The sequence below is a fragment of the Armigeres subalbatus genome, chromosome 2 (assembly GCF_024139115.2).
Source record: "Armigeres subalbatus isolate Guangzhou_Male chromosome 2, GZ_Asu_2, whole genome shotgun sequence".
NCBI classification, from domain to species: Eukaryota; Metazoa; Arthropoda; class Insecta; order Diptera; family Culicidae; genus Armigeres; species Armigeres subalbatus.
In genome coordinates this window covers 330,544,689-330,563,204 of record NC_085140.1, presented here as the reverse complement: position 1 = coordinate 330,563,204, position 18,516 = coordinate 330,544,689, and the positions used below count along the sequence as shown (strand labels likewise).

The following is an 18,516-nucleotide window of genomic DNA, read 5'->3' as shown; positions in this document are numbered from 1 at the left end:
GCCTCGGAAGCCTCTCTTCAAGAAGCTCGGAATTCCTCTAATCTATCAATAGGCTCAGAAGATCCGTTTTATCCGATATCTTCAGAAATTACGATTTTTTTTTCTCTTTCGGAATTTTTGTGGAATAGGAATATCTGTAGGAATGCTGAAACATTTCCTGGAGCCATTCCTGGAGAATTTATTGAAGATATTCATGAAGGAATTCCTTGCAAACGTCCCTGAAGAAACTTTGAGATAATTTTTTGAAGGAATTTCCAATGCAATTTCTGTAGACTTTCCTATGGAATTCCAGGAAAAATACTCAAATAAAGCACTGAAAGAGTCATATAATTTCTTAGATGGATTTTGGTTGGATTGTTGTACAACCGGAGGATTATCCGATGGAGGAATTCTCGAAGAAATTCCTAAAAAAGTTTCCAAATTACAAGTGAATTCTAATAATGGAATTTTTCCTGAAATCTCTGACTCTCAAATTCTTGAAGACGTTATAAGAACATTTCCATAAATTCTCGAAGAAAAATGTGGGACATTTTTTGAATAATTAAATTGTCAAGTTTGTGAAAAAAAAAGTTTGGCCGAGCATACGCTGTATAACAAGGGGCTTAGTGGACAAGCGGCATGGTCAATTTTCATACGGCGGCGCACAGGCAGTACTGGTAGCTTTCGTGATCGTCATGCGAAAGCGAAAACAGAAGCATTTTCATTTTCACGAGACCAAATGAAAATGTAGCTGGCTCCCGGTCATCTGTCACATTACATGCACTCATGAAAGGAATGTTGGCTTATTATGAAATCAAAATGTCTAATTCATTTTAATAGATTTGAGCAAACAGCAATGACTATTCGATAAAATGATTATATTGCTCTTGATTTTCTTTTTGGAAGAAATAATAATAACATTATTGAAGCAGAGACAGCTTGTTTACAATACTTTGATGCGCTTTCATGAAATAAAATCCATGAAAATTTAGCAAAATTACTCTCATTGTTTGTTTTCTATGAGAGCGAGATAGATAAGGTGACCAGACGTCCCGCGTTTCGCGGGACAGTCCCGTATTTTCGCCATTTGTCCCGCGCTGAAAAGAGTCCTTCGAAATGTCCCGCGTTTCACTTATTTCAAAATAATGTCCCGCGAAATAAAGAAATATGTTAAAAATAGCAGTAATTTAGTAAACGTTCTCCAAGAACTTATAAGATTTTGAAATTTATTATATTTATTAATGGTTTTCGATTTTCGATTTTCGTCACATACAAAGCATCGCTCCAGAGGCTTGATGAGTAGTCTTTCACCCAACGCCACGGCCACACTCGGATGTGGTTTAAACAAATTTGCTTAGCTCTTCCTTACTCTGTTTGTTACTGATGATAATTGTATTTAAGATGTAAGAAATATAATTTGGACGCATAGAATAGGTTTCTCCAAGGGTTTCTCATATTGTCATCAACGTCATTTGTATCTTTCCGCTTCCCACAAAATTATAACTGTGGTAGTGCACCGCCGAGCGGCAGCACAAGCACTCACTTAAAACACGTGTTTGTTGATTTCCAATTTCATTTCATCCTAAACTCTAGCGAGTTTGAGGAGATTGCCAAAAGTTGACGTTCTTTTTTTCACTGCTGATTTTTTCCCAAAATTTTTCAATTCAATCAAACTAAAAGAATTGGGAATTATTTTGATTGTGAAGCAACTTGTACTATGGAGTGTTGAAAGGATGGAAGCAGTAGTGATTCGTTTGATATATCAAGCACGGTGCTGGGGCCGAAGCTATTTTGTGGATGAAGCTTTTGCGAGGAGGATGTGCAAGGGTTTCGGAAGAAGACGTTGAAGGAAATAGCATTCACGAGAATGAAGTCTTATGAGATGCAGGATCACGGTGATCTCTTTCCAATTTGTTTACTAGTAAATGTATAATGAATAAAACTAAATGCGCGCTGAATTCAAAATATATTACATATATTTTGAATCCGGAAGTTTGATTATGTTATCTTTATCCATTTGATAAACGGTAGCATAACCAGGCGGGGCTTACTGTTAGTGATAGTGACCTCGGAGTGGACATGAAATACCAGGCACTCTGAAATGGGTCACTGGAGCTGCAGTAGAGCTAGCACTTTCTAACTCCCGGATTAAATCTGACTGTTTTAACAGACAGCTTTCTTCCATAACATCACTGCCAGACAGTGGGGGTTAGTTTGTACACACACACACACACAAACTCTAGCGAGTTTGAGGAATTTTGACAAGCCTGCTTTGGTGTATTTTAGGGATCCTAGGCAAATCCTTATGGACACGAGAACGAGGAAAGATGTTTATTTGGATACCTATACTAAAAAAGCTGTAATAAGTAAAATGGAAGGTTTGAACCTATTGAGGAATATTTTACTCAATCTGCAACAATAACAATACTTTTGAAGTGAAGAACTGGAATCATTTCAAAATTCACAGAAATAATAAATTTTCGAGATTTTTCGGCTATACAGTCTGATTTATTGGAAAAAAATTTAAATTTTGTCCAACGTTTCGGTATCAGGTAACGGAACGCCTATCATACTTAACAAAAAGCGATCATTTTTTTCTTCTGAAAGAAAACATCGAACCCGATGACGAAACGCTGGACAAAATTTAAAAATATGTTCTAATAAATCAGGCTGCATAGCCGAAAAATCTCGAAAATCAACACTACAGTAGAAGTAAACAACTAGAAATAATAAAAAAAAAAACTCAACTTAATTCACCGAGTAATGATACTGCCTTTCTCGCATTTAGCCAAGACACCAACCTTATATGGTGCTAATATGGTAAAATGTACCATTTTCTTCATAACTTTTAAACACAACGGTCGATCGTTATAAAATTCGATAGTGATCAACAAGGTTTTGTCCCCTGCCGGAACTTGTTGCGAGAAAATCGGTTAAGAATTACTATATGAAAAGTTGTCTAATGTTTTTCGTAGCTTTTGTGCACACATACACATACACACATACACACATTCATACACACGGACAGACAGACATTTGCTCAGCTCGTCAAGCTGATTCGATTGGTATATAACACTTTGGGTCTCTGAGGCTTCTATAAAAAGTTCGTTTTCGGAGTGAAATGATAGCCTTTCGGTACAACTTTGTTGCACGAGAAAGGCAAAAACCATTTTAATTCATCGAATAGTGATGCTGCCTTTCTAACATTTAGTCAAGACACCAACCTTATATGGGGCGTATGTGGTACGATGTACTATTTTCTTCATAACTTTTAAACACAACGTCGATCGTTATCAAATTCAATAGTGTCTGTCAGTCCGTGTGTATGTGTCTGCACAAAAGCTAAGAAAAACATTAGACAACTTTCCATATAGTAATTCTTAGCCGGTTTTCTCACAACAATTTTCATTCGACAGGGGGCGAAGCCTTGTTGATCACTATTGAATTTTAAAGCAATCGACCTTTGCGTTTGAAAGTTATAAAGAAAATGGTACATCGAACCATATCAACGCCATATAAGGTTGGTGTCTTGGCTAAATGCGAGAAAGGCAGCATCACCACTCGGTGAATTAAGTTGGGTTTTTTGTGTAGGCATTATGAGCAAATTTGAGCGCTCTGCCTAATTGCATAATTGCAAAACGAATAATACGATCACTTCGAATGTTAGTTAATCGAATCATGTAATCAATACAAATAAGTTTAGCCATCAGCAACTCGCACCGTTGTAAAAAGTTGAACAGAATCATTAACAACAGAGGTGGGATTGTGTGATTGATCCAGGGCCAAGTGAGTCCCAGAGGGGTTTATCAAATTTGAAAGTTTTGACTTTTTGAATAAGAACAAGGATTTAAAAAAAAATTGTCCTGCGCTGGCACAAAATATATCTGGTCACATTAGAGATAGAGCTAAATATAAATATCGCGTGACTTCTCTCAATGACTATTATTATTATCGCATATTATCTTATTTTCTGTATTATCGCAAAAATCACATTCTGCTCCTGGATACTCCACCACAAGAATTGAAAGCAACAGTGTTGTACAACAACACCACACACAATGCAACTCGGTTGTACAACATTTGACTCCGCCCACCACAAGTCGGAGCAAAATCAAACGGTTTTGATTTCATCCGACCAACTTTGCAACTTTGAAATCGTCTGTCCGACAGTCGTGCAACTTGCCCACAGACGGTCCGACTTGGATCCGACCGAACCAAATTTCCTGGGGGCGGAGTCAAAGTTGTACAACACGTCGGAGCGTGTGTGGGGCCCCTATGAAATCAAATCCGTTTGATTTTGCTCAGACTTCTGGTGGGCGGAATCAAATGTTGTACAACCTAGTTGCATTGTATTTTGTCGTACAACACTGTTGCTTTCAACTCTTCTCGTTTCCACATCCAATATCCACGAGCACCGGGATTTTTTTTGAATCCTACTATTATCGAACCCTAAGTTTTTTCTACAATAGAGAATGCATTTACATACGACCCAGCACGCGTGCTTAGTAGTTGCCAAGCTACCACACGGAAATACCGTCCTCCTGTTTCTCCGTTTTGATTAGCTCATCAAAATGACTTCGATTCCTAATCTTAAGTGCGTACGTCCTACCACAACCTTCCGGAAAAGCCGAGTTAATGTTACCTCCTAGAAAGCGATGAACGGACTTTTTGATCATCACACCCTTGAAGGTGTACCACCATTAAGTCCCTGTATTCGTTCCTAAGGTCCATGAAATCTGGGAGGGTATGTCCAGTTTGACTTCCGTTGATTTTCCTATAGTCGGATAACGGTTTCAGAGGGAGGAAACGGTCGCACATCGTAATTTGATTTTATTGGTGTTACTTTCTGTCGTATAAAGCTTTTCAAGTTCCGTTTGCTGTTATAACCTTAAGTTTTTTTATGAGTTTGTATCCAATTTACCAACCTACCCCGTGGATGCACAAACACAACGATGAAGGATGCAAATGTGGATTTGTCAGTGGCACCCAAGTGTTGAGCACCTGTAATCAGTGTGTACCGTCAATACAAACCCATCAACTCTTCGTAGACTAAAAGTGCACTTCTTCAATGTTTCACTGTATGTATGTAAAAACACCTGAGAGCTAGGGCATAGTCTAGTTAAAGCGTGAAGACATTTATTGGAACAATTTATTCAAGATGATTTATGTTCAAGAAAATCGGTTATCATTTCCGAACATAATGTAGGATTTTTTGTAATTTATTGAAACGTTAATATGATTGAATAAATTTTTCGATGATTTGTCTTCACAATTGATTTTAAGTTAGGGCTTGAGAACTAAATACATATCGCACCACACACCAATGAATTGTCTTTGAGTAACGCATTTCATTCTCCCAACAAAATTCCAGTGCTACATGCGTGCCCTGTTCGATTACGATCCGGCGGAGGACAACCTACTGCCGTGCCAGGAGCTCGGCCTTGCATTCCAGCGCAGTGACATTCTGCAGATCATCAACGTCAAAGATCCCAACTGGTGGCAAGCACGCCACGTGGGAGACGAAAATGCCATCGGATTGATTCCCTCCCAGGAATTGGAGGAACGCCGCCAGGCGTACGTTCCTCCGGAAGCGGACTATGTACACAAGATCAGCATTTGCGGTACCAGGGTAAGATAATTGAAGTCTTGATTACATGATCAGCATTAGTAAAAATTTCTTCTCGTTTCCAGATTTCCAAGAAGAAGCGCAAGACAATGTACAAAACTAAGCAGAATAATGAATTCGACAAGGCTGATCTGATGCTGTACGAAGAGGTTACCAAGATGCCCCCGTTCAAACGGAAAACCCTGGTGTTGATCGGTGTGGCCGGTGTTGGAAGACGAACACTGAAGAATCGTCTGATCAACAGCGATCCGGACAAGTTTGGCTCGGTGTTGCCACGTGAGTTTAATAATTTCGTGATCATTTATGCAAAGAATCATTTGGTTTATTGCACTTTAGACACAACTCGTCAACCAAGACCCCTGGAGGAAAGTGGCAAAGCCTATTGGTTCACGGATCGGGAAACAATGGAACAGGACATCAAGGAAAACAGTTTCCTGGAGTTCGGTGAACATAATGGCAACCTATACGGGACACATTTGGATTCAGTTCGGGATGTCATTCGGCAAGGTTAGTATCATCCGTTAGTCATTGATTCGCAGTCCCCTTTGAACATGGTTTATTTTAGGAAAAATGTGCGTTCTGGATTGTTCACCAACAGCGTTGAAAATCCTGCACAACAGTGCCGAGTTTATGCCTTACGTGATCTTCATCGCAGCACCGGGAATGGAACAGCTCAAGCAGCTCTATTCAGAACGCCGATCGGCTCATGGATCGGTAAAAAGTTTACAGGTGAGTTGGAAACGATCAATGCATGTGTTTTTGGGAAAGGAATGTTACTGTTTTGTGATGAGTTTTTAAATGTTGTGTTATGTGATCTCTGTTAAACCTTATAAAGCCTGCGATTTTCTGTTTAAAAGTGTAAAAAAAATGACGAACCGCTGAAACGTGGCATTCAAGCATTCCTGAAAAAAATCTCCACTTTGTTTCGAGTTTATCTGTCAATTTCGGAAAATTATCGAACAAATTCGGAAGAATTTGCCCAAGAAATTTTGAATTCATTTCCGAAGAAATCTTGAAGAATTTTCCGATTAAGTTCAAATGTTTAGTATTGGAAAATTTTGAAGATTGTCTTGAAAAAAAAATCGGGAAAAATGCAGAGGACATTTAGAAAATTTCGCCTAAGGGTTTTAGAAGATTTCGCCGAGGAAAGTGAGAAAAAAATCCTAGAAATTTTCGAAGAATTTCCTGAGAAATTTCGGATGAATGTCGGAATAATTTATCAAAGAAATTGGGAATAATTTCTCAAGAAAAAAAATGGAAAATTATGCTGTGCAAAGTAAGAAGAATTTCCCGGAGAAATTCGGATGAATTTGCAGAAGAAACTTTGAAGATTTATCGTGGAACTTCCACATATTTTGTCGATGAAATTTCGAATATTTTGCAACGGATGTTGCATATTCCCCTTACAAATATCATGAACTGAATAACAAAACATTATATTCCAACAAACAATATTAACTGAATAAGTTTGTTTTTTAGCAGGAGAAGACTATTTTTGGTTGAATAAGCGCTCAATCAGCTTCCAATGTTTGTTGAAATGGTCTTGATTGATATCAGAGATAAAAGCAGTCTTCAAAGAGCATCCTCTTTTGAGAATGATTCGCAAAAGCATGCTTTGAAAAAATGATTTAAATTGGGATAAATTTGCATCCTCGGTGTCAATTGCTCCTTTGCACACTTGATTGGAAATATTGCATCATTGATTCAAATCATTTCAGGTGATGATCTACCGAATTGTGAAACGAAGTATCAAATTGCCCTTTGAAAGCTTGGAACTCAAAGGTGGCTATGTGGTTATATGGCTAGTGGTGTCAGAATTCAATTGTGTTAATCTCTTGTGTGAGAGTTTGATTCTCCTGGCAAACTTTCTCGTTTTTGCCTTTCTCGTATACTAAGTATACGTAAAGGCTATATGATCACTCCAAAACCAAACTTTTGATAGAAGGCTCGGAGACCCATAGTGTTATATTCCAATCGACTCAGCTCGATGAATTGAGGTGATGTCTGTTTGTGTGTATGTATGTATGTGTGTGTGTATGTATGAGTGTATGTACAATCTTTGTAGACATACTTTTTGGAACAAAGCATTACTTGATTTACTCGCAACAAGTTGCATTCGACGGGGAAAGCGGTCCCATTGTTTGCTATTGAAAATTGGCCTGATCGGACATTGCATTTCGGAATTATTGAAAAATCATTGTTTTTGGAAAAAAAATTTCAAAATCGAAAAAAAAATTTTTTCAGTTGTGGTGGGAATGCATAGTAATTAATGCCAAAACATGCAAAATGATAGAAAATATGCGATCTATTCCCCTAAAGTGCTTTTTTGACCTTTCCTATGTGATTTTTTCAGTACATTTTACGATGCACGAGAAAGGCATCATCGCCGCTAGGTGGATTAATCTGGGTTTTTATACTTTATCATCAAATCTATAGAGCTCATCGTAATGATACTCGCGATTCTATCTGTTGCATGAAATCTAATATGTAATATTTATTCATCATTTAAGAATTGTGGCTGGGAATCGACAAAACGTAGGGGAAAATCTGTAATTACGCAAATTCATAAAAAACGGGATAGTTCGAGTGGAAAGTAATGGAATGGAAATATGTTTGACTGGTTTGAAATGCTAGTCGGCACCTGATATACTAAATATGTTTATATTCGGGAAAATAACATCGGAAGCACCAGCAGCACATACGGAAGCGTCATATAATGTAAAATAAGTAGGGAAATTCATTTCTCAACACAATTGATTGAAGTTTTGATCTTAGAACTTCTCACTTTGCTTCTACAATTGTATGAGTTTCAAATGTACCGTTTTGCTTCGATTTGCCGGACGCTTCGAAAGCCGGACACTTCAATTGTTATTTGACTTTATTTACCATCTCAACAAGTATTTCTTGGGTTATCAATGCAGGAAACGATTCTTGGACTTGAAACCATTTTAACAAATGTAAGTAATCCGTGATCTGTGGTAAAAACTTGAAAATTAGAGGTAAAAGTTGAAAGCATGTCATAATCAACGGTTAATTTCGTTTTCTTAGAATGCAGCTTAAGACTCAACATTAGAAAACTAAGCTCATATTTTCTATATTCTATCATTTGCAAGGGGTATTAGTAATTTATTAACATAGTATGGCAGCATTCTTTGTCATGAATTAGAGACATTGCTTGGGATATCATAGCTTTTTAATTTTTATTACATTTTCTTTGTGTCCGGACTTCGAGGCAAGTTTTTACAATTGCTTCGATTTCCGGACATGCTGAGATGATGTTAAATAACTGTTCATAATTAAAATCACATGATTCGTAATGAGCAATCATAGTTACAATTTCATTAGATTTGAGTTGCTACACCCCAAAAGGAACATTGCTTGCTCTCAGCTTATCGATATATACTTATACACATATTGTAAATGGTATCACTTTATTAATTGTACACAAGTAGCAAAACTTGCCTACAGTTTCTAGTAAAGGTTGTCTTCAAATGTATTTTTTTTAACCATTCACATTTTTGTAGAAAAAAATAAGTTCGTAAAACTAGCTTTTTTAACAGAATTGTATAAAAAGACACGTTGTGAACGACTCCCGTCAAATAAAAAAAAACTCAACATTTCTCGGACACGCCCGGATTTATCAATCCGCATGAACTCATTATTCCAATCGCTCCTTTCAATCCTTGATTTCTAAAAGCAAACTGAAACGGATTTCAAAAGACACATAAATACCACTAATTGCAGCTTACCCACGTTGAATTTGAGAGGTAGTATTGAAGAAAATATTTCATTACTCACAGACACGTCAAATGTCAAAAAAGCGTTCTACCTTGAAAAAGAAGAGGGGGGAAATTGTATGAAATTATTAGATTCCTACACGGAAACAAATGCATACCCACAGGCATGAATAAAAAATCATGAAATCATGAATCAGGTCAGTTCATGAAACCATGATTATAATTCATGATTTCAGGAACATTATTCATGGTACTAGGCAATCCTCATCAGTCGACAGTATGCATAACCGGTTATACTTCGAACACTCCATTCCCAAGAAGTAAGAACGGCTGAGAGGTAGCACGCCGGACTCTCGCTCAGTTTACTCGAGTTCAAATCCCCTGTTGAACTTTTTTTTGTTCTGTCGATCTTAACAACCAAATTGTAACACATTGGTTGCGTTACGCGAAAATAAATCATGAAATCATGATTTATAATCATGGTGTATTTTCATAGCATGAAATCACGACGGATTCATGGAATCATGAATTATTTTCTCATTTCTGGGAACGGATTTTTACCCGTGTAATGTTGTATATTGCAGTTAAATGCTCCCGCTTGGTTTCAAATACTGTTTTTGGTAGCCCTGGTCAATCTCGGAGCAGAAACTTCGGATGGTACACACAACCGGGGGATGCCAGATTTCCATAAATTTGTATAGAAACCTTACCTTACAGATTTATATTAATCGAGAAATATGAATGCTGTATCATAGTTGTCTTTGAACGGATTTAATTGGCTATTTAAAGATCAATATAGCCAAACTCGAAGTGTCCGGAAATTCGAAGCAAAAGTGTCCGGAATTTGAAGCATCCCTTATACTGTGTCCGGATTTCGAAGCAAGCGATGTTCAATGTTTTCGATTATATTAGCTATTTCGTGCATACAAAATGTCATTTTCAGTACACTACAGCAAATTTGATAAGTTAATCTTGAGAGTGTGTGTTATCACTCACTGTCAAGTACTTAATTCCGTTTGTAATATTGAACAGAAAATTTAGCAGTGCTTAGGTGTCCGGACTTCGAGTCGAAACGGTAATTCCTATTACAAAAGCAAAATATGACACAACATCCAGTTGCTAACAACAATCGTCTTCGCGGCGTAACAACGAAGTGGAAAGCAAACCGGTTACTAATAATACGCACCACCACGTGTTTGCCTTTGCCTAGAATCCAATGAAAGGATTCAAATCAATGATGCAGTATTTTCCAAAATGATGCAAGTGCATCAAAGCAATGATCACTTGACAAATAGGGAGCATTAATTCTCCTGCTCCTTGGATTTTGCATCAATGCAATGAATTGCAAAGGAACTTTTGAAGACTGGATAAAAGAACAGGCAGTAACATAAAAAATGCACCGGAATATTAAATCATGATACGCTATTGATTGGAACACCATGATAGCTCGTGATATTGATCACAAATTAGGGGGTATGAGTAAATTACCTCCAGTGTACATTTAGAGACATACCTCTTAAAATGTTAATTAACGAATGAACACACATTCATCAATCCGTTTAACGATTGCATAGCATAGCATAATTACGTATGTAAATTGAACACTAGTGATACTTACAGTCACTCTCAAAATTGAGCGTACAGTATGGATTAGTTGACTACATTCGAAAATTTCAAAGGAAATTAAATGGTTGGCTCGGTTGTTTTTAATGCATTTCAATATTCATCCCTTCCTTCAATGTATGCGTACATAAAATTGTTGAAATTTTTCTCTAAAGTTCATTTATTTGAAAATAATCTCAAAATACGCCTATTAGATGTGACAAAATTGAGCGTACAGCGAATTTTTCTCTATAAAATTTCTTATTATAAACACGATTAATGTATTTTATTTATTTTTTTAATGATTATATTTATAATAATATACATCCGCTACTTAAACATTCAATGTTTTGAAATTAAACCATGTTTTGGTCAAAATGGCAAACAAGTAAGAGGTAAGAACATTTGCTGTTTAACGATTCAATGACTGTGAGGCAAAATAAATGCTTTTAATTTGTATGTTTCACCGGCATCGTATCTTATATATGATAGATAATCGAAATCGAGCGAGACATACGATTAATTTGTCAAAATTCAGTCGTTAAATGACGAAAACAGATGTAAACATACAGAGAAAACGACGAATGTTAGGAATGACATAATTCAAATTTAGTATGTTTTTAACTTAAATTTGTTCTAAAGCTCGATTATTGTCTCAGGTCTATCATTAAGAGTAATATTATTGAATCCAATCATTCACAGTCAAATTCTAAAAGTACAAGGTGCATGTTAAGGTACCGAACATAAAAACAGCTTTTCAATCCCGTAGAGCACATCTGATTGAATATTAAAAAGATAGCTTAAAATCGTAATTTCATAATTAAATTTGGATTGAACTCCACGGTCTGTTACCATAAGGGATACAATTGGATGATTTCCATATGGCGAGTAAAAATACACTTTTTTAAGAGTTCGGCAGCTTATTTAATGATATCTTGGTGAATTCAACCAAATTTGTACCTACGGTGACTGAGTCTTCAAATATAAAATGTCATCTTATAATGTATCCGTGTGCTGCTCTTTTATTAATATTATTATTAATGAGTGTCCTGAGCTTATAAGCTACCTATACATCGACTTTTAAATAAAGTTATACTTAATTTGAAATATGCCGTTCCCAACATTTGTCGTTTTCTTTGTATGTTTATATCTGTTTTCATCATTTACCGACTAAATTTTCCCAAATTTATCGTATGTCTTGCTCGATTACGATTATCTATCATATATAAGACACGATGCCAGTGAACTCCATATCTTAAAGCATCTATTTTGCCCAACAGCATTGAATTGTTAAATAACATTGTTTATACATCTTATTTGTTCGCCATTTTGATTAAAACATGTTTTAATTTCAAAACATTGAATGTGTAAGTAGCGGATGTTTATTATTATAAATATAATCATGAAAAAACAATATTAAAATACATCAATCGTGTTTATAATAAGAAATTTTATAGAAAAACATTAGCTGTACGCTCAATTTTGTCACATCCAATAGGCGTATTTTGAGATTATTTTCAAATAAATGAACTTTAGAGAAAAAATTTCAACAATTTTATGTACGCATACATTGAAGGAAGGGATGAATATTGAAATGCAGTAAAACAACCGAGCCAACAATGAAATTTCCTTTGGAATATTCGAATATATTCATCTAATCCATGCTGTACGCTCAATTTTTAGAGTGACTGTATGTTTTTCTTTCGAAATCCTCATTCAGATTGCATTCAGAAATAAAGGTGGGTGGGTGGTCCTTGATTTAAATCTAGGATAAAAATCACAAAAGCATGAGGATTACTACTACTGGCCACGCACATCTTCATCGTAACTTGAGAGGAGAAGGAAGTGTGCACTAAACGAAAGGACCCGACTCTGCGACACTCTCATAAGGGTCTGTCTCATTTGGAGAATTAAACTGAAATTAAACTTAAAAGTGACATTTCAATAATTATCGAATAACCCTTCTCGCAGAGCAAGATTACTTCGAACCATTTTGCATCGATGTCTTATTGGAATTGCTGGGTAGCACCAGCCATTCTTATGACCGGGTTATTTGCTAATTTTTGAACTGTCACTTTTGAGTTTAATTCTCCAAATGAGACAGACCCTAAGTCAGACACGGAGTTGGATATTGGATAGATCTTATGCAACGTACACACCAGTCAAGCAGTTGCACGAACATTGACTCCGCCCCCAAGAAAACGCTTCGGTTGCTGCTTTGTTCGAACGTGTGTGAAGTTGTTCGAACAACCATTTGACAGTTGGCGGCTCGGTTGGAAAAAATTAAATCGGTTTGATTTTGGTTTGAGTTGTTGATTGTATAAATTGAATAAATTGATTGTTCGTGTCGCTGTTGGTTAAACTTGAAGGATGTTTGAATAAACGAGAGGTGGAGTCAATGTTGGTCAAACTGCTTGACCGTGTGTACGTTCCATTACACCGTAACACACCACGCAAAGGTGTCTACCCAGCGTTACGGGGGCACCCGTTCAACGATTTCATAATTCATAAACAATTATCGATCATGGCATAGCAAGCCATGACTCTTCCTCTTTATTCGCTGAACCAGCGTGCTGGCCGGTCGCATCAGTTGATTCAAAAGTATAAGATTGCTAATTTCGTTACTGTTCTGTTTAGGCTGCATTTTCGCTTGAGCCTCTTGGTCATTAAAATGGAAAGTAGGCTTTGAAATTAAAATAACAAACATAAAAACAATTCATCACAAATGCAGATTTTCAGGTGCCTGTCCAGGTGCAAGGTGCGTATTGAATTATTAACAGTGGTAGATCGGTCAATCGATCTTAATTAATTAAAATATTAAGTTCAAAAAATATCTGTACGGATTTCGATTCAGGAGGTTTTAAGTTTATAATGCATAAAAGTGTAACATTTAAAGAATACAGGCCTTCGTGCACCTGTATCGACGAAAAACGTTTCATGTGCATTTGATTCGTATTTTCTAAAGCCTCTCACATATAATGAATTGCTTAACCCTCTCTTTGCCACGACTTTTTTTCAAAGATTTCAATAGGAAGGAATGCTAGAACAAAAGTTTTTTGGCATGGAAAACGAAAAATAAAGTTTTTGATTGTAAATCAATAGTTATTTGATTGTTTTCAATAGTTTCTCTATTTTTACTCAGAATTTATTATATGTGCAGTCTAATGAAATCATAAAGTTGTGTCAAATACTGCTTTTTGTTGTTGAAATAATTCGATGAATGTTGGAAGATGCAAATTTTGATGGAGCTCTACAGCTACCATGGGAAGGAAAGGAATAACCCTATATAAGGCAGACGAAGCTGAACAATAAATTAACAAAAACAACAACAAGACACAATGTTTACATGGTATTGAACTCAAATGTATGCTTGTTATACATTAAAGAGTGTTAGATTATGACGTGATTAGCGTGAAATGCTTTGCTTTTCTTGTATATTTAGTTTTTGGATTTTTGACGAAATTGCGTTTTTTCTTGGAAACAAAAGTGCAAAAAAATGTTTTTTTCACGTTGTTAATGCGTTTTCCGACTAGGTCTCTTCAATAAAAAATGTAATGTGCCTTGTTTAGATTTGTTTTACATAAAAAATCAAAAACTATTTTAAAAAACTCTTTTTTTTTTATTTTTGTTGTTGCCGAAATTGCACTGCAGTGCACCGCTTCACAGTGGCGGAAAGCCGGACAAAACCTCAATTTTTTTTCGCGAAGCCCATATTGTTTTTAATTTAACATATATGAGGTAGTTCGCATTTTCGCAATTTCTTCAAAAATCCAAAAACTAAGTCTAGGATTTTTTTCAAATAGCCGTAACTGTGTTTAACCTGGAAATTTGAAACGCCTCATACTCTCTCAATTCAGCATATTTTGTTCAACTGACATTATTATCAAACAGATGGCAATCTAATCTTTCGGTTGGGTATATTAGCTGAACAAAATGGCTTTAATTAAGCGCACAATCACCATTCCAAAAATCAAGGTCAGAATCAAGAGCAAGAAAAGCAAAACATTTTTCACGCTAATCACGCCATAATATAACACACAGGTGATTCAACATAATTGATACCAAAATCCGGGGAACATTGATCATTTTTTTAATTGTTTTGTAAATATTTCCCTCGTAAGTGAAATCATAGTCATTTTGTTAAATATCTTGGCTGTGCATATGCACAGCATATGTTTCGAAATGGACAAATTGATATGAAATTTGCGAAAAAGAATCCACGTGTCTTGGAGGGACTCGAACCATCAACCTCCAACCCCCAACCTTCCAACCCCCAACCTTGTGTAGGGGTTATCACGCCTATCTAGAGAGTAGGAGGTTGAGGGTTCGAGTCCCTCCAAGACACGTGGATTCTTTTTCGCAAATTTCATATCAATTTGTCCATTTCGAAACATATGCTGTGCATATGCACAGCCAAGATATTTAACAGGAAATAATATTTTATTGATTTCTTGAAAATGATGAAACTGATCAATGTTACCCCGGTGATCAATGTTTCCCCAGATTACGGTACAAAACTTTTTTTCAACTTCGCATTCTAACTTTTGGCTCACTTTATCTAACTAACCATCGCATGTTTTTCTAAATGTCGTTTGTTTTTGGTGTGCTCGCATTTCAGTTTGACCGTCAGAGCTCCATCCGGTACAGCTCCCGCCGAGCAAAGACCCTCGAATCACTGGCATCACTGTACGAGGTAAGAAACCGCCAAACCATCATCAACGGTGCTCATGCGCATTGCAGCCCAGAACGAGCGCGCGGGCTCGTTTCCAATGCAAGACGAATTTCAAATTTATTCCTCTAATTGGTTCTCATTTTTCCCGCCAGGACGACGATCTGATTTCGGCGGTGGAGGAAAGTTCACTGCTGCAACGCAAGTACGACAAATATCTGGATCAGGTCATCATCAACGAGGACTTTGACGTCACATTCCGGGCCGTGACCGACGCGCTGGAAGCCCTCAGTCACGAACATCAGTGGGTGCCGGTCAACTGGATCTACTGAGAAATGACGATGTTTTCAATCGAATGACAATGTGTTCAAATTTTATCCAGCGATTTAGCCATAATCACAGTAATCGAACCATTCTCGTTCGCCATCGTATTGGTACTGCTTTGAACGTATCGAATCAATCGAATTCCATATCCTCAAATTAAAAAAAAATACAGTTCGTAAGTTAAGGTTAGCCTAAAAATCATTCAAGTGCATTTGAAGTCAGATTAACCATCTAGTGGGAAAGCATGATTATCAGCTTTGCAGCTCTATCGCATCGTACTATCATCAATCGTTAAATAATTAACCAATAGGTATTACCGTTCACTTGGCAGTTCACGTAAGCTCGCCGAAAAGATGTAGAATCTATGCATTTAGAATCTAAGTGTACCGTGAAGTGAAAACTGTTTCGTCCATTATTTTTAGTTTAGATTCGAAAAAGAGATAAATATCATACTTGTATACATGTGAGGGGCAATATTAATTTTGCGCGAAGAGTTAGATTCAGTCTACCTTTAGCGTTATGAATCTCGTGAAATGATTGTACTCGTTCGAGTTTATATTCAACTTTTAAGCATGACGTAGAATCTTGTTTTAATTATACGAAAAGAAGTTAGTGTTAGGTTCGTGAAAATTGTTTAGAAAAGTATTTGTTGTAGATTATCAATGATTTTATTAAAATTGAATGCGAATTAATTGTCGAAATAACTTATAACCTATGTGTTTGTATTTCTAAACGAAAACCGATGCCTTTATACTTGACTAGACGCCGTCGTTTTTTTAACCTTTAGGGACTCACACTGTTATAAAAATTGAACACATTGAATAAAAATGAGATATTTTTTTTCAATCATATGACCAATTTACACCAAACCGCCATGTATTCCGCACAAAGTTAGTTTGTTATCAATTGAATAGATCATTTCATTCATTTATTCAGACTAAGGCCGAAGTGGCCTGTGCGGTATATAAGAGTCTTCTCCATTCGGCTCGGTCCATGGCTACACGTCGCCAACCACGCAGTCTGCGGAGGGTTCGCAAGTCATCTTCCACCTGATCGACCCACCTTGCCCGTGCCTTCTTGTGCCCGTCGGATCGTTGTCGAGAACAATTTTCACCGGGTTACTGTCCGACATTCTGGCTACGTGCCCGGCCCACCGCAGTCGTCCGATTTTCGAGGTGTGAACGATGGATGTTCCTTCCAACAGCTGATGCAACTCGTGGTTCATTCGCCTCCTCCACGTACCGTCCGCCATCTGCACCCCACCATAGATGGTACGCAGCACTTTTCTTTCGAAAACTCCAAGTGCGCGTTGGTCCTCCGCGAGCATCGTCCAGGTCTCGTGTCCGTAGAGAAGTACCGGTCTAATGAGCGTTTTGTAGATTGTTAGTTTGGTACGGCGGCGAACTCTATTCAATCGGAGCGTCTGCGGAGTCCAAAGTATGTACGATTTCCAGCCACTATGCATCTTCGAATATCTCTGAACATCGGCAGTCACTAGTGAACCCAAATACACAAATTCTTCTACCACCTCGATTTCGTCACCACCGATGCAAACTCGCGGTGGGTGGCTCACATTGTCTTCTCTTGAACCTCTTCCTATCATGTACTTCGTCTTCGACGTGTTGATGACTAGTCCGATCCGCTCGGCTTCCCTCTTCAGTCTGATGTAGGCTTCCTCCATCTTCTCAAAGTTACGTGCCATAATATCTATGTCGTCGGCGAAGCCAAATAGCTGGACGGACTTATTGAAAATTGTACCACTCGTGTTCATCCCTGCTCTTCGTATTACCCCTTCCAAAACTATGTTGAATAGCAGACACGAAAGACCATCACCTTGCCGTAACCCTCTGCGGGTTTCGAAGGGACTTGAGAATGCCCCTGAAACTCGAACTACGCACATCACCCGATCCATCGTCGCTTTGATCAACTGTGTCAGTTTATCCGGAAATCCGTGTTCGTGCATTAGCTGCCATAGCTGGTCCCGATCGATTGTATCATATGCGGCTTTGAAGTCGATGAATAGATGATGTGTGGGCACGTTGTATTCGCGGCATTTCTGCAGTACTTGGCGAATGGCGAACACCTGATCCGTGGTGGAGCGTTCGCCCATAAAACCCGCCTGGTACTGCCCCACGAACTCCCTTGCAATTGATGCTAGTCGACGACATAACATTTGGGAGAGTACCTTGTAGGCGGCGTTCAGCAATGTGATTGCGCGGTAGTTGCTACAATCCAGCTTATCGCCCTTTTTGTAGATGGGACATGTTACATGAGCCCATGTCCCATTAGTATTTAGTTAAAGTGAAAATAAAATTATATGTACTTTGGTTTTGTAGTTAGGAGTTAGATTCAGTATTGTTAAAATTTATTGATTTGTATCTGCCCATTTATACGCCGTTCGCTACCAAATCGATTGGAGCCCCACTACCAAATACCGAACTACGGTTGGTATGCGTGTGGCTACGGAAATCGCCGAGAAAGAAAGAAGGGAGAAAAAGAAGATGATAATTTTGTTCGGGATGTGGGGCCGCGAGCCCAGTGCGGAGGCTCTTTCGTGCCAAAACCAGTGAACGACACAC

General features: G+C 37.6%; 1 protein-coding gene across 2 annotated transcripts in view; it reads left to right on the top strand.

Moving 5' to 3' along the window:
* LOC134212741 (protein PALS2) overlaps positions 1 to 16,648 on the top strand; it is a 161,065-nt gene extending 144,417 nt beyond the window's left edge. For both annotated transcript variants that reach the window (XM_062690856.1, XM_062690857.1), the window contains 6 exons: positions 5,351 to 5,608; positions 5,671 to 5,881; positions 5,942 to 6,112; positions 6,171 to 6,334; positions 15,563 to 15,637; positions 15,769 to 16,648. In XM_062690856.1, coding sequence (XP_062546840.1) covers positions 5,351 to 5,608; positions 5,671 to 5,881; positions 5,942 to 6,112; positions 6,171 to 6,334; positions 15,563 to 15,637; positions 15,769 to 15,945 — 1,056 coding nt within the window. In that variant the 3' untranslated portion in view covers positions 15,946 to 16,648. The remainder of the gene's footprint in view (positions 1 to 5,350; positions 5,609 to 5,670; positions 5,882 to 5,941; positions 6,113 to 6,170; positions 6,335 to 15,562; positions 15,638 to 15,768) is intronic.
* Positions 16,649 to 18,516: the final 1,868 nt, after the last annotated feature.